Source organism: Lasioglossum baleicum, unplaced genomic scaffold (genome assembly GCF_051020765.1).
Source record: "Lasioglossum baleicum unplaced genomic scaffold, iyLasBale1 scaffold2850, whole genome shotgun sequence".
NCBI lineage: Eukaryota > Metazoa > Arthropoda > Insecta > Hymenoptera > Halictidae > Lasioglossum > Lasioglossum baleicum.
In genome coordinates this window covers 1-16,986 of record NW_027471908.1, presented here as the reverse complement: position 1 = coordinate 16,986, position 16,986 = coordinate 1, and the positions used below count along the sequence as shown (strand labels likewise).

Here is a 16,986-nt window from a genome sequence, read left to right as displayed (position 1 = left end):
TCATAGTATTTCTCATCTTTTTGATCGTCTGGAATTGGCTTTTTTTCGCTCCTAGGTCGCCTATGTACGCTTGTAATGCTATTTGCCCCCAAAAAGTGGCGATTTACCATGCCATCTGTTTTACCGACGTTTTATTAAATTAATACTAATTATTTCTAATCAACGTATTTTAAATTGTATTCATGAAATTGTGAAATGTATTCTCTGTTCTAATATTTAATTATTACTAATATACATTTAAAGATAGAAATAATATGCAACCAAAAATCAATTTGCCCCGGGTGAGGATCGAACTCACGACCTTAAGATTATGAGACTTACGCGCTGCCTACTGCGCTACCGAGGCAGTTGGTTACATACATCCATAATAACTAAATAATACTGTATGACTTATAAAAATTTCTATAAATTAAATGATTAAAAATAATGTCAACTTACTTGAATTGCTATTTGAAAATGCTGGAGGTACACTTATAGATTGCATTAATGGTGGCATTGTAGTTATGAACGGTGGTTGAAATAAAGACCCCGGAAGTGAAAATGTTGTTGACAAAGATGGGGGTGTTAATGGCGATGATGTTCGACCAATTGCTGTGTCTGGTGTGTTAGAACTTTCTAAACTGTTGGTATTCCCAAAATTATAATCTTTAGAATTATATGGCTCGTATCTGCACAAATCTATAAAAGTCATATATTCGATTATAATTTTTAATATCATAAAATATCATAAAATATACATATTGTAAGTTAATATCTAATTTTATTTTGAGTAATGTACTTAGTGGTCAAAATGTATATAATATTGGTGGAATTTGTTTATTTATTTCAATTATTTTTAAAAGTATAATTTTTATAGTGATAAATTAATTAGTCATATGTATATACGTTTATTGTGTAATGGCAGGATTCTATTTAGTATAATGAAAAACAATCCTAACAGCCCCTGTGGCCTAATGGATAAGGCATCGGTCTCCTAAACCGGGGATTGTGGGTTCGAGTCCCACCAGGGGTAATAAAAACATTTACTTTTTTTACTTTACCCATAAAAAAAGATATTTTTTACTTATTAATTTATAAAGGCAAACTGTATCGGCACTAATAACCAAGTAATCAATGCGATGTAGATATACAAAAAAGAAGGAGGAAACAAATTGCTACAATTAAAATCGTTAAAAATTCACTATCAATTTATACGAAGTCTAGAAATAAAATAAGAATGCAAATTTTATGTTTCATTTAATTTTGAAGATCCAATTTTACTAACACTAAATGAATTATATACGCAATTAATTTTACAGCGTTAAATACACTGCATGTATTTAAGAAAAGTAAGCTTTTCTTAATTTACTGTGTTAATACGTTAATAAATTAACACTTATTAAGAAAATCTGAAAATCTATCCTCGTCGAAATAATTTTGTCATTTTGTAATTACCTTCTTTATCACTGCCTTACTACGGATGATATTAATGACAATAACAGGTGTATATAGCATCATAGTCATGCATTCTATAAAGAAAAGAAAGATTGGAACGTAAAAAGAAATATCGAATAAAATAAATAGTGACGAAAAAATAATTAAAAATTAATATATAAATGTAAAATAAGTTTTTAATCTAAAAAGTTGTAAAAAAAATAAACCTCTACCGTGACAATGTGACCATCAGCACATTGCCGTGACCAGGATTCGAACCTGGGTTACTACGGCCACAACGTAGGGTCCTAACCACTAGACGATCACGGCTACTGGAGGAGTTAGGAAACATCTGGAAATTACCTAAACTCCAGTTGCATATTGACCAATATGTTCATTTATCCATAAATTGATTATTACTCTGTATATAATTTTTAATTAAACAATATATAAAATTCCATAAATAGAAGAAAATTTAATATAATAAATCAATAGTGAAGCTTATATATATATATTAATTTGAATACCATGCTGATATACAAAAGTGTACACATTAATAACAAAGATGTTCCATCATTGTTTTGTTATTATAAAAGAAATAAAATCATAAACATTTGCAAAGAAAAAAGAAATAATTGTATTAATAAATAGACTGTATTTTAACAGTATTTATATAATTATGAAGCAAATAGATATAAAATATAAATTTCTTTGCAAAAATATAAAACAACAGAGTGTAAAGATTGACAAAAAATTCTCAAGAATACCTGATGTCGGTGCAAACAGACTGTAACTCCTTAAAAAATGCAAAGCAGAAACCGCGCCTGACACTGCGCTTCCGCTACAAATTGTTCTTGCATGCGCGTGGGAGCTCATTCCTTTAAAGGAGATAGTTTTAGAACTCTTGAACACCAATGAAACCACGTGCAGCACTCCTAAATTCCGTCAAATCATTTTTCCTTTAGTACTAGACCAGATGCCGACGGTATTCGATAAAAGTCTTTTGAAATTTTATATCTTTTTCAATAAATATTCCTCTATATTTCTGTTCACATAAATTTCTTCTATTTCTTCTTAGTTCCCTCAATTTTGAACACATCAGTTCCACGCAAAATAAGAACCACAGCTTCTTTTCCGTTTATTATAACGTTTCATAAATCAATTATTCTTGTATTCACAGAGGTATCCCGAAAAGTGTTATCTGGATCCTTGAGGACAGTGTTAAGATTCCAAGAGGAGGTTCTCCACAGCGGAACTTCTTCCTTGTTGCGACTTCGACATCCCGTCGAGCCTGTTGACGTTCCGTGTCACGTGCTTCTTTACTTGCATACCTTCTCACCGAAAACATCTCCAATTCGTCGACGCTAAGGGTGGTTCCGCCTCTCCGTGCATGCGCATCTCGGAAACAAACGATTGTTCCGCCCCTGAATCGTTAGGGGTGAGCAGTCGGTAGGTAATTTAAGTGGTCAAGCAAGGCAAAAGTCAAGCTGACCGACCAATCCCGTATATCGGTCCGCTAGTGATAATCGCTCAGCCTTACGCACGTATCACAACTCTAATCTGTAGATCTGTTGTTATAATAGGGCCTTTCGTATCTTGAATGATTAAATGATGGAGATTAGCATCGGTATTGCGTTGAAAGTTGTTACTGACGGACGTTACTGTTTATGAAACACATTCTTTCAAGCTCTTTTCCTTTTGGTCTCATTTTTATTTCATGATCCGTCGCTCGAATTCATGCATAAACGTCGGTTTGCACCTGTAAAAAAATTGTAACAATGAATATTCATGATTGTTCCATATGGAGTCATAGTATAAATATATTAAACAACTCTTTCTTTAAATGTATGGATAAGCTAGTGAAATATTCTCGGTTCTAAAGCATGTTATTGCAGGACGAAATTATAAAAATTGTTATAAAAGCATAGTATAGAATATAGGTAAAATTTATCTTATCGCAATTTTAATACTTAACATCACAAGAAAATACAGAATGTGATAAATGTATAGCGTTGCAAAGATACATGTAATATTAGATAATGAGTAAATTATATAGATAAAGGAAAGGGCAAAGATAAAGCAAATACTTATATTCCATACTTTTCCTGGTTTCTGGGATAAACTCTGTGTTGCTATTCACAGTCCTTGGGAAAACCTGTAACTGTACATTTATGAAATTATCATGTATAATTTTATATCACTAGTTATTATTCGATATTTTTCTCTCATTAATCATATCTAACACGATAAATTGTTTTAAAGCAAATAAACTTTCACCTTTAAATTTTTCATCCAGTTCTCGGCTTTTCAGTTTCACAATTTCTCCTCGCCTTTAGCAAGTTATTTTGCAACATTTATCACCTCCGCTTGTACATACGCAAGGACATTCGCACACTGTGATAGTCCAGTATACAAAAACCGACTACATATTTCTAATGACTCTGGGACAATCGGCAGCTGACACTTTCATGTTACCTACGAATGTTTAATGTATCAGTAATTATTATGAAGTAAATTACACGACCAGGTAGCCAACATCAAATGGGGAACTGCAACATTAATGAGCTCAACTCGGAGCTAAAATTGTTTCTATTCGACCTGAACAATGTCGCAACCCCTATCGTTCGTCCGACATGGATGGCAATTAATGGTCAAAAGATCGATTGCTTTCTGCCAGAGTTAGCTGTACTGCAACAGAGCAACCAGGTCCTTTGACCTTCGCGTGTATATTACTGTGTTGTAAAACAAATAATCGATTCAGAACAATTGAGAAATATGGATAATATACTAACAATTAAATTATCAAACATTCTCTAATTTTGAATTCTTCTTGATCTAGCTGATATATGAATGAAATTGCAACAAATGCGTTTTTCAGCCTATAAGCGTTTAAGAAATATTAGTCCAAAAATTCATATTTTGTGCTACATTTCCTCTAAATTCCCTATAATTTCTCTAAAAAAAGAAATTTACGAATGTTCACCAATATCTTTTTATCAAATCAACTCTTTCAGACGAAATCAAGCTTCTTTTAATTATAATGAACTCGCAGTTCGTTGTATATACTAAATTTTTTTATAGATACGCTCAACTTTTATCAGATTTGTAGTATTAGATTTTGTTCCTTTCTTTAACGAAAGTTGAATACTAACAGTGGAAACGTAATTGCACGAAAGATGGTTGGAGGTGCGACGGTGATTTACGGGATAGCGTGTCGTTTTCGTACACGAAAAAAGGGAACGAGCAGCGTGGATTATATTGCCTGTTCAAATTTAACTCGGGGGGTGCACCGCGGGTTAAATAACGCCATTTGTTATCGTAATATCTAATTTAGCGTTGAAGGGTGATGCGCCCACCGCCATGTGGCCCTGATCTCACGAGGTCGCGGTACAGGTGTCTTAGGAACAGTTTAGCTTCCACAAGTTTACCAGGTGTATCTGTAAGAAACCGAATGAATCATTTTCAGACCTACTTTTAAGCATACAACTTATTCTAGTAATTTTTACAATATTTCACCTACATTTACCTTTTATCCGGTAGCTTTCTCTTTAACATTTATTAATTTTTTTCATATCCTATACAAACATCGAGTACAAACGTATCGACACGTGTAGTAGTTAAAATTGTTTGTTTCCCATTTCTTATTTAAAATTTAAGGAACAAGATACGTATTCGTTTTAAGAGCAAGTAATCATCATTTCATAATGGTAATCGTTCATCCGTAATGGTAACCAATGAAATAAATGCCTGTTAACCGATTCCATCGTGTCTAACGTTTTCCCAGTGAAACAAAAATAATCACCAAGATCTGTCCTGACATTACGAACCGCGTTCTCGTCGCACTGTCGACCGCTCGTTATCATTATGCGGCTGGATTCGCGATAGCAAATGCCCTCATGGCTTTTGCTCGCTTGGTCTCCGCTCGTGCGAACTCAAACACCTGTCCGCGACCAGCGAGTAACGTGACATCACGTCATGTGACCTCCTGAGCCCCGGTCGCGTCCCGAAACCCCTTAGATCACCCATGACGCCGCGCGACCTCTGGCTAATCCGCGTAATCGCAGTCCTGGAAACGACGGATTACACACCTAAACGATATCTTTGTGTCGCCATTGCGTTTCACGTGCTGTTGCTTTAACTCTTTTAAATATTTTATGTATCAGAGTTTCCATTTAATCCTTTTAAGCATTATTTCTTATCCTAGAAAGTAATCGCTGATATTAAACTTTAATCAAGGATTAACGTGTGTCGTAAGTAATTATATCGGTTAGCGGATGTAGGAACATTTACCATTTTCATCGACGGATCTTCATGTGATAATATCAAAGTAACTTGTTACTTTTATCATTTTTAATTAAATAATTCCTATGCCGAAAGAAGAGAAAGAGATCCTAAAGCTTCGTATTATCCTGGATCCAAGGCACAAACGCCTGAACCGGTGAAACTTCAACAAGTATTTTTTGTCATTCTAAAATGTTTATTCTCTGTATTGGTAAGTGGTGGATATGAAGGAAGATCACGCACTATCGCACGTGTCGTACACCTAGAAGCGACATCATGGCGATGGGGTCGCGTGTTTAGCCCTTAATTTCATCCACCGTTTACCATCTTCGCGTAGGAGGCACGGATTCCTCTTTCACCCTCGCACAAAGTCACGTATTCGTGACGCCCGTTGTTTCACAACTCGAGCAAAGTTATCTCATCAAGTCGTCACGAGGACGCCCCTCTTCGTCGGCAAAAGACGCGATTAAACTTTTCTTACTTCGCTCAATTTGCCTATTTGCCACTGGTTCCCACTACGCTCTGCGTTCCTTCTACGTATTTCGTGTCAGGTGTGTGCCGATTAGCAGGTTTCCGTTTTCGTTACTTCGTTTACGCTTTCTTTGTGCCGGAACTATTGTCTGCGATAAAAAATTAACACACCGGCGTTTCTTCCTTCCCTTCAGTTACCAATTTTCTTTTTAAACCAACGTGGATCGTTTCATACTCGGTTGAATTTACTTCTAAACCGATGTGTTTTGATCCTTATGTTTAATCCTGAAAAGAATGAGAATCATACATTACAGGATCATACATTTTGTTTAAAAATGACGTACAATTATTTCAATATTTATTAACTTATCTTTACCTGTTCCACTTCCAGATCAGTACTCTCTTAAATCTTATAGTTTCTTCCAGAGATTCTTCGCTTTAGTTTCTCTGTCAATTTTTTCATGAATTAATTTAAATGCTGTTAGATCAAAAGATATTGTAATGTATAATAATACCGTAACTCTTCAATAGTCGGAAGTTAATCAGTTAGGCTATTTGGTCCCGTGAGCCATAGAAGGAATATACAGCCCTTAGGTTCCCAGGCTGTTGGCAAATTGTGGCTTACCGCGCTGGCACGGTTCTTATCCGCACTCGTCCAAGTAATTCTTGGCCAAATGGCTCGTCACTATTATCAGATGCGAAACAACAATCAACGCCTTTGGGATATTCCAATAGAAGCAACGGAAACATCTAGATATACCTAAACTGCTTTGATTCTTGATAATTTCTGCTTTAAATATCATTGTCTGAGACTCTCTGGATCCTAGGTATCACCTTAGTTATTTCTAGAGATTTTATCAAATAATTGTAATCTAAGTAATACTTTCCTGGAAGACATTATTCTTTTATATAAGTAATTATTAATTATTTTTTTAATAATTTATTCTTTTCTTTTAATAATATTCTTTTAATAATTATTCTTTTATATAAGTAATTCTTCTTCCCTTTCTAACAGACACCTACAAAAATGAAAAATATCACAAAGATTGAATGCCAAAAAAGAAATTCTTTTCTACATTCTCAATCAATGAAGAATCGCTAGAAGTCTTGTTATTATTATTCTATTAATTTTACTTCGCTTAATATAATAGCCATTATTATGCTATTTTGTAAATATATTGCTGTAAATATATTCCATACAACAGAATGACTATTTCCTTTCTGCGGTGTACATGTTAAATATCAAACGGGGCAAGAAAGCTGCAGAAAGTTGAATACCTCAACAAAAGGGAAGAAGAATGATGTGTAATTTTATTACAAGCTACTGTTGAGACAATAATTCATAGTGATTTGCAATACAACGTTATTATTAAAATAAAAGTATACCGCTTCCGTGTACACTCAGACATTGCTCAGTGACAGCTTCTTATTAATATTTTACTCATACAGTTCTCCCACCAGCGATCAAATGCTCCTCCTATTTTTTCCTCTCCATACCAACATATCGCCCTCGGACTGTGGCATATACATGTAGTGTAATTTCAATTGCAAATCGATACTGACACGTGGAAAACATGGTTGCAGACGAAACCCGTAAGCTCATGTAACTCGAGGCAAGATGGATCTGATACGTTTCAGGAAATGGGATAACATAGTCTTCTTTTTCACGTTGTCTCAGGAATACTTATGTACACCTTATTACCGATAAATCTAAAAGAACATTATCACTATTATTCTTATTTATATTATCACGAATCTAGTGATAACTTAACACTGATATTAACACTAGATTTACGGGACCCGTGAATTTGACGGATGGGTGCTTCAATTATACAATATTAACAGATTTAATTAACTTAAATTAAGTCTGTTAATATTGCGATTGTTTTCAAGTTAAACCCTCGTTTGTTTTTTAAAGAAAATATGTGGTTTAGTTTACCCAAAATCTGACGGATGTTCGTAGAAAAAGGTATACAAAAAATCCCCGTAAACCTAGTGTTAAAGATATAACATAACATAAAATGAAAGATAATTGCAAAAAATAACTGTGTTATTTATCACGGATAAATAATTTTGCTTAATTCTAATCGAATTAACTGAATTCCTTGAAACGTTTTATTTACTTTGCTTCAAGTTTCTGTTATATCTTTTTTATGTGAAATTTTTTCACATACGTATCAGGTGTCTACTTATTAAAAGGCATACCTGATTCTTGTATAAAAAAAGTCATTGTTCCAAATGTATTGTTATCGTTACACAGCTTTCTTTGAGATAATACACCATGAAGGTATCCCGATAGACGATTATCTACAAATTCACGTGTTTGATACACATACGCGTTGTTTTCCTTAAATTTAATATGCTTTATTGGTGACTTTTTGTACCGAGTATGGACAATTCGAAACGAAGAGCACTGTCGGACGAAGAGGCGAACAGGATACTCGGCGAAATCCTCGAAGAAGACGAGGAAGAAAATTTAAAGGCTAACGACGAAGATAACGTTGACAAATCCAAATATTGTGCAGCACCTTGCTCGAGAGAAGATGATCCCGTTGTTGAAAAGGTCCGATCAAATCTGAAAAAAGAGACAGATTATACTATAAACACTATAAAGAAACAATTTTGATTAATATTTAAAAACGATGAAAAATCCGTTTGCAAAATTGCATCGAATTTCGTTGTTACGTTTTATTATTCAATAAATATTTCATACAATATTTATCATCATATCCAGCTTCTCGAGTCTCCATTCTTGATGTTAACCCTTTGCAATCGACGTTTTTTTTAATTATAGAAAAGTAGAGATTTACAGATTCTTTGCTATAAAACTGACATTATTTTTTTACTGTATATTCTTTTTAAAGAATCGTAAAATAATTAACACATCAAATTATTTGATTTCGATACCTTGCACATAATTAATATGGATCTTCAGAATTTTATGGTGACAATAATTTGCACCTTTCGAGTGCAAAGGGTTAACATATATAATGAAAATATTGTTAGTAGACTTTCGTGTGAGCTTCGTTTTCACGTGCATCGTTTTTTACAGAAATTTTGCGAGTGCATGCGTATAGCCGAACATTCGTCGCGATTCTCTCTGCGCGTGATGGAAGCAATGAGATGTTTGCACCGCCAAGTAGATGACCTGCTGCCGACCTCCTCGGTGGAGGATATCGTCGGCTATATTCAAGCGAATTATCGCGACGACGGTGACCTTTACGCTCAGGTGCGAACCGCGCTGAAACAGGTCTGTTCCCAAGGGTTAGTTCTGCGTCAAACGAAGCGAAACAGCCGGTGCAGGCGAAAATTGTGTCTCGCGTGAGACACGATCGCGTTTCAAGGCAACTGCAAACCGTTTATCTCGCTCGCAGACCGTGCATCTATCGACCAGTTTAGTTCAGGCTGTTAAATGTAACGCTTCATCGGTTCATTTCACTCGATGAAAAATCATTCTTTTCCCCGTACGCTTCCGGTGTTCCTTCATTTAGAGGTCCTGAGCAAGAGTCTACGTATATCGGGACTTGTAGAGTCACTGTGGAGAATAAAGAAAAGTTATTGGTTTAATGACATGTAGATATAATAAAAAATATAAAATGGTTGTTACTAGTATAATAAAAGTATAATAATAAAGTTGGTACAAGTATAATAACGATATCTTTTTATATTTACTCCATGTACCATTGCTACACGAGAGTTTTATAGACTATTAAGTAAATCAGTGTAAATCGCAAGATCTGGAAACTTGTAAAAATTTCGAAAATGGATGATAATTTTTTGATAATTGTTTTAACACGTTGAGCACGACTCACAGCGGCGATCTATCTGTTTAGGGTATGAAAATGATACAGCCTGTGCTCGTTGCAAAAGATCGTATAATGGTACAGAAAATTAGCTTTCGAACTCTTTTGTTAGATAGATTATTACAATATAACATTTACAACATCATTTTTTGAATTTTGGTACCGCGGATCTCAAGATCTGTCGTTACTCAAATGAAAAATATATTGTCAATTCCATGCACTAATCCAAACCTAAACGAAAAGTTCACTGTTAGTCCCTAGGGATCGACGCTGGGCTCAACGTGTTAACCCTTTGACTGCCACGGTGGTCATAGGTGACCGGAGCCTTGCAACTTTTTACAATTGCAAAAAACTAAATGAAAATCGAGAGTTAGCGTATTTGAATATGGCCGATGTATAGAAGATACATTGAAATAAAATGTGCCCTATCGAACGATTAAAATTTTTTATTAGAACAATAAAGAATAACAAAATGTTAGAATAAATCTTGCATCTAACGGTGCACTTTGTTAAAGCACTCCAAACATAAATGCGGCGCACCAATACAATCCGGACAATAAGTGGTCACCTTCTTGGTCTTATTTTTAGCAATTTTTCACCCAAATAGTTTGGAATTTTTTTCCTAACATTCCCTGCAAAATTTTCGATCCAGGTACGCTCGCCCTTCTTTTTTTTTTGCAATTCGTGCCGTAATCTTCGTCGAACCGTTATTAAGGCGCCACGGTGGTCACCCGTGACCACCAGTAAGAGAAACGCACCATTTGATAAAAATATTACCTTCTAACATCGATTCGTTATTATTTTGCTATTATATGCTTTGAATAATAAAAATAATTCCGTGGTTTCCTGGGCGAAACATATGATTTCGACGTGGCAGTCACAGTGTTAACCACTTGTTTTTCCCTTTTGTGTAAAAAAATGTAAAATGTAATATTTGCGATATAACACTGCGTATCGATGGCTTCTTGAACAATTAATAATTAATTATCGCCTTGTTTTATTCATTTCTTCGTAAATTTCTGTGTTAGATTCGTCATGGAAGTAATAGAGAACGAATACCACTTGATCGGTCCAAATGCGATCTCGATGAATCAAATTACTTGCTCGAACGATCGAAGGGATTGCTCGTTGTCTGCGTTAATTAAGAAACGAAAACGCCGCGATGAAGGCAACTGTTCCAACTGTGAAACAACATCTGACGAGGAGCCGAAGCTTGGAAATAAAAGTCGAAGGGCTGCAGGCAACGAATCGAGAAGAACTTCCCAAAAACTCGAGGAACAACACGTAAGGGGTATTTCAGCTGGAGAAACGCAAGGTTGTTCCTGCAGCACGACCTCAACCGACGAAAACGTGCACGAATGCTTGTGCGAGAATGAAATGCGCACAGGTGGAAATGTTGATTCAAGAAAACAAAGAAACGCGGCGAACGTGGTAGAAAGTGTTAACAGAGTGACAAACAATAGAGGACAAACAGGGACAGGTCAGACGGACTCTTCGAGAAGAAGAAATAATCACGGGAGGAACAGCGCGACAGAAATTGGCGATAGAGGAAGAACAGAAAATAGCATATTAAACGAGAGATTAATAACGCATAACGCGGAAAATATTCACGACGCGTTAAACGAGATTCCATCTGTGAGATCTAAAACGCGTGAGAAAGAGTTAAAAGAATGGATTAAACGTTGCCAAGAAAAGTGTAGGCAACAAGAGAATCGACGGACCACGAACAATTAAACACGTGATTCTTCTAAACATAATTTATATTTAAATTACAGCTGTCCAAGATAAAATACTTTTTAATTAATCAATGAGTAACGACGATTTCTTCATCCATTCTACAATTTTTACGATTAACTTTTTGTATCACATTTTTAATATATATAATTTTGTATAAATTCTGACAAATATACATCAAACTAATCTTAGTATCTCTGTTGCCTTTTATACTTGTCTTTTTTTACGTGTTTAATTTTATTTCTTTTCTTCTCTTTTCTCTTTTTTTTTCTTTTTTTGTTTATGGCCATTATTTCCTGTCGAAAGTGTGACGTAATGTCAAATATGGAGAAAGTTGCAGGAACTTTCCGGTTCGGTCGGTAGGAATTAAATATCCAGTACATACCGCAAGCGAAAGGGCATCATTTATATAAGATCTTATTTCATTAACAGCTATAAATTCAAAAATATATGTATTAAAAATAAATTGAAGGAATTAAATAAAATATAATTAATAATCTAAATACATTCAATCGTACATTCATATATACCTACATTTATGTGAAGGATATATAATCCTTTTCCTTGCATTCTTTTTTCGAAACTTAGTGCACGCATTATTGCGCTGCTTTCGCACACTCTGAGTATATGCGACCTTTTCTAAGTACTTATATACTAAGTCAGAAACTGTAGATTTTTCATCATGTCGTACAAAGTTTTGATCAGTGTTTTTATTATTTTTCTTTCGCAACGCAAATCTATTCATTATTATTAATGCTTACAAAAAAAATCATCGATCACGTTAATTTCTCTTATTTAACTTCCTGTTTCCCAATTTTTCCCTTTAATAACCTTTCTTTTGATAACCTTTGTTTCTTAATGTCATGTTGATTACTTTCTAGTATTTAATCCATTTAGAAAGAAAATATACATAGAAAACGGAATCTTTATCAAAATTTTCATGTAACTGATAACAGATAACACTACTTAATTTAATACAATATTTTTAAAAAGAGAATTATTTTGTTCGTAATGCGTGATAGATTAACGGTTAAATTTACTTGTAATATATGTCAAATAACAAATTTATTTATAACTTTTACCAATAGATGATAAAAATTTCTTTTACGATATGTAGTTTCATAAACAGCTACATGTAGCGCTGTCAGGACAATGGTAGTAGTTTACATCATGGTGGTCTGATAATAACTGTCAACATTAATCAATCGGAAGAATAATGTCTCATAAGGTTGTGTATTTTATTATGATTAAAAAACATCCTCTTTTATATTTTTTCTACAAGTTCTTTGAGCTCACATAATTACTTGAAAATTACTTACATTATAATTTGTATGAAACTCATTTCAACTTAGTGCATATTAACTAACAACCTCGAATCTATTGACTTTTTTAAACGATATGCAATAGAACGCAAATAGAATGACATTAAATCACATGTGTACTCTTAGTAACAGTTTTATAATCATATACAAAATTGTGATATTTTAAAATACAAGAAATCAAAAATTGTTTTTATTTTATTTCAGGGAGCAATTAAAAAGGGTTCAATTAACAAAGATGGACAACAAATGAACACTAAATCTAAATCAAAAAATTCATCACCTCATAAAGATTTAGAGGATTATGAAAAAGATTTGAAATTGACAAGAATGTCTCAAAGTCGTGAAAAAAGAAAAGAGCAAGACAATCACACGAGATTAACACAAAATGTACAATCAAGCAAAAGCAGTATAAAAAATTCTATTCGATCTCCTAAAAGTATCCATGTCAAAGAAACTTTATCTTTAACATCCAAATCAAATGTTAACAGTTCTAAAATGTTATCAAAAAGTATATTAACTTCTAAAGCATCGACTGAGTCTACAAAAAAATCAAGTAGTAATGCTCTAAAAGGCAGTAAAAGCAGCAGTGGAAGAATACAAAGTAATTATTCAGAAAAGAGAGGACTGAGTACAATATTTATACCACAATCACTTACAAGTAAACTTAATGCTAAATTGAATAAAAGTGCCAATTATGCATCGAGAAATAAAGAACAAGACAAAACACATTCAAATACATTAGTTGAAACTACATCAGAATCTAGACAACGCAGATTATCTAGGACATTGAATCCAAGTGAAGTAAAAATGTTACATGTTACTACAAGTAAGCCAGACTCTTCAGAGAACTTGAACCAAAATAATCAAAAACAAGTGGAAGCAGCTCAAACAGAAAATGAATATGATTATGAAGATGATTTTGAGGTAATGTAATATATAGTATGTACATAATTTATAATTTAATTTTGACTTCAATTGTTTTGTAGGAGTATGAATCTGATTTTCAAGAATGTACAGATAGTGAAACATCTGAAGTTAGTGAAGAAACAAACAGTAATCAAACTAATTTACCATTGGATCCAATCGAATTACAAACTACAAAACAAGTACTAACTTTACTGTTATTATAGGATAGTATGAAAAACAGCAATATTTTTATTTTATATTACCACTTTACTATAGCGCAAAACTGTGGATAGTTCTGAACAAAAAGAAGAAGAACATATGCATGATTCAGGTCATTATGAGCTTACAGAAGCAAGGAAGAGAGCAGCAAGAATAGAATCAATTGCAAATGACCCAAAGTTATCTGCTCTTCTTGAGATAAGACAACCAATTAATAAATCATATAGGTTTGTTTTAAATAAAATCAAGTTTCAAGATGATTAAACAATTTTGATTGTACAATATGTATCATTTTCTTATTAAATAATTATATATTTATTAATTAGTTACTGAAGTAGTATTCATTTTAATAGAAATTTATTGTATATGTATGTATATTTTTTTATATAGTGAGGATAGATTAGAGAATAAATCATTACCATTATCTACCGATGAAGGATTTGAAGATAGTCGTTCCGGCGATTTTACAAAATCACCACCTCTCTCGCAAATTTCGTTTATTGATTTTCGTAAAAACAAAGAAGAACAGAAAACAAAGGTAATACGTTCTTTTGAAGTAACTGAATTGTTTGTTAATAATTTTATTTATTGTTATTTTCAGAAATGCAAAAAAAACTTTAAATAGAGGTGAAGAACTATTAGAAATGATAAAATTAGATGTTATGGAGTGGTCACTTCTCGAATGTTCACCTATACCATATGAAGAATTTATTAGAAATTATGGGAAATTAAATGCTCAACAAGTATGTTAATGTGAATTGTTATTAATTACAAAATTAATATTTTTTATTTTCAGGTATACACTCAAACTGGTGAAGATAATATTGATATAGAAACTCAAACAGAGGAAATTATATTTAAAAATAAGTGGACTCAATTTCCAATAACTTGTAGAAAAAATTTACAAACCAAGGAAGATATAGATTTATTTCGTATGGTACATGATCTTATTATTTAATTATTAATTATTAATATATTAACAATTAAATACATAGATTTTTGTGAAATATAACTTTTTTTAGGATCAAATTGGAGTTGGCAGTGACAATAATGTAGAAATTATAAACTACTCGCTATCACAGTCTTTTGATGTATTGCGATTAAGTGATTTTATGAATCGCGCAGGAAAGGTAATGTTATCATTATTGGAAGAAAGACGATCTGGTGGCAATCTGTTTAAAAACGAAGAAGAAATACCATTTAGTGACGGTGTCGTTAAACTTTCCATAAATTCCGTAACATTTCTGGCTGGTAGGGCAGTAACGATAATTCATTATTCTGAAGTAATAAATAAAATTTTACTGACTATTCATTCTTCAGTCGAAGAAGTAAGAGTTACTTCTTAAAGCAATCAAATAAAGATAAAGAATTAAATACAATTTAAAGCAATAAACATTTATACAGGAAATCGAAACATCTAGTAAACAAGACTATATAACCGATTGTTGTATCGGTTGCATCTGGAATATTTCTCAACCATCGATGCCAATTAAGTTATTATATTCTACCTGCCCTATTACTGCATGTTGTTTCCATTCATTGAATTATAATATCGTATTTGCTGGTCTTCAAGATGGGTATATTGTTTTGTTGCTTGGCTACAATTTTTATAATGTATACAATGTGTATAATAAAAATAACAAATTCTTTTGGACAACAGATCGATAAGTCTTTGGGATTTAAAAGAAGATGAAATGTGGCATCAGAAAGTAACAGATAAAGCCAATAATTTAGATTGGACAATACGAATGCCTACATATACAACAGCAACGAACGAAGAAGTAAATGCTTCTACTACTCAAATTGTCGCAATACGTGTATTGTCTAAAAGTGAAGAAAAATCGTTAGAATGGCGTAACAATAAATTTGTACCGATACAGGTTTGCTAAAATTACTATACACATTATATGTTGTGACGTGAATAATATATTAATTACTGACATTATTTATATCACTTATTTGTTTAACATTAATTATTAATATTACTTATAACAATAGATATGTAGTTTAAATGAAAATGGTTCCATTGTTATATGGAGTGCTTTACATAATATGGGCAAAAATATCGATGATTTAGGACTATCATATTGGGGTAGTATAAAACTTGTTAAAAGCCAAGAACTGTTTTTACAATCTAATCATAAAAAAAAGTAAATATTCCGTAATAACTTTTATTAATTATTAAACTTTGGCTTTATTAAAATCTTTTAATTCCTTAGAAGGATCAGTGCAGCAACCTTCATTGATATGCATGTAGATTGCATTAATAGTAATAATCTTTATATTGTCACTAACAGTAGCAATATTTTGCATGGTACTTGTATTGGTAACAAAGCTAATCCTGCTGTATATACAAAGTTGGATACTAGTAAGTTATTAATAATACATTAACTTTAATTTATTCATTATTAATTTACTTTATTTGATATTTCAGGTCCATGTGGAAACGTAACTTCTATAGAAACCTGTCCATTTGAACAGTCGTTCTTTTTGGTAAAATTTTTACTTATACTTACTGTCGTAGTTTTTGCTTTTTAAAGCAATCTTTTATCACAGGTCAGTTGTGATGATGGAACGATTCGATTGCATTCTTTAAATACTGAAAAACCAATATTACAATTAAAAGATGAAAACAATACATGCGTGATTAAATCAGTACAATGGTCAAGATCAAAACCATTTACATTTTTTGTATTAGACAATAAATCATGGTAAGGAAAAATAAAAAAAGTAACTTAAGTGATTTAAATAATTTCTGTTTAATGATATTTTAGCATACATGTATGGGATTTGAGTAATAGTGATATATATCCAACACACAGTATAAACATGCAAAA

General features: G+C 32.7%; 2 protein-coding genes and 3 non-coding genes across 5 annotated transcripts; 2 read left to right on the top strand and 3 right to left on the bottom strand.

Annotated features, from left to right (window-relative positions):
• Positions 1–7: 7 nt before the first annotated feature.
• LOC143221635 (uncharacterized) lies at positions 8–2,289 on the bottom strand (the record flags this gene model as incomplete). Its single annotated transcript, XM_076447028.1, has 3 exons — positions 2,181–2,289; positions 439–678; positions 8–115 (listed from the first exon to the last, which is right to left on the bottom strand). Coding segments are annotated over exons 1-3 (457 nt in total), but the record flags the coding sequence as incomplete, so codon positions are not given.
• Positions 274–346, bottom strand: Trnam-cau (transfer RNA methionine (anticodon CAU)). The gene has a single exon. It is a non-coding gene; the product is annotated as a tRNA-Met (tRNA).
• Positions 940–1,012, top strand: Trnar-ccu (transfer RNA arginine (anticodon CCU)). Its single transcript has one exon. It is a non-coding gene; the product is annotated as a tRNA-Arg (tRNA).
• Trnah-gug (transfer RNA histidin (anticodon GUG)) lies at positions 1,672–1,743 on the bottom strand. The gene has a single exon. It is a non-coding gene; the product is annotated as a tRNA-His (tRNA).
• A 10,629-nt stretch (positions 2,290–12,918) lies between the features above and the next one.
• On the top strand, positions 12,919–16,980 carry LOC143221636 (cytoplasmic dynein 2 intermediate chain 1-like; the record flags this gene model as incomplete). Its single annotated transcript, XM_076447029.1, has 15 exons — positions 12,919–12,930; positions 13,229–13,948; positions 14,011–14,130; positions 14,207–14,376; positions 14,540–14,686; positions 14,751–14,892; positions 14,946–15,086; positions 15,172–15,477; positions 15,554–15,726; positions 15,810–16,029; positions 16,148–16,299; positions 16,369–16,517; positions 16,584–16,642; positions 16,706–16,860; positions 16,924–16,980. Coding segments are annotated over exons 1-15 (2,723 nt in total), but the record flags the coding sequence as incomplete, so codon positions are not given.
• Between the last annotated feature and the right edge of the window lie 6 nt (positions 16,981–16,986).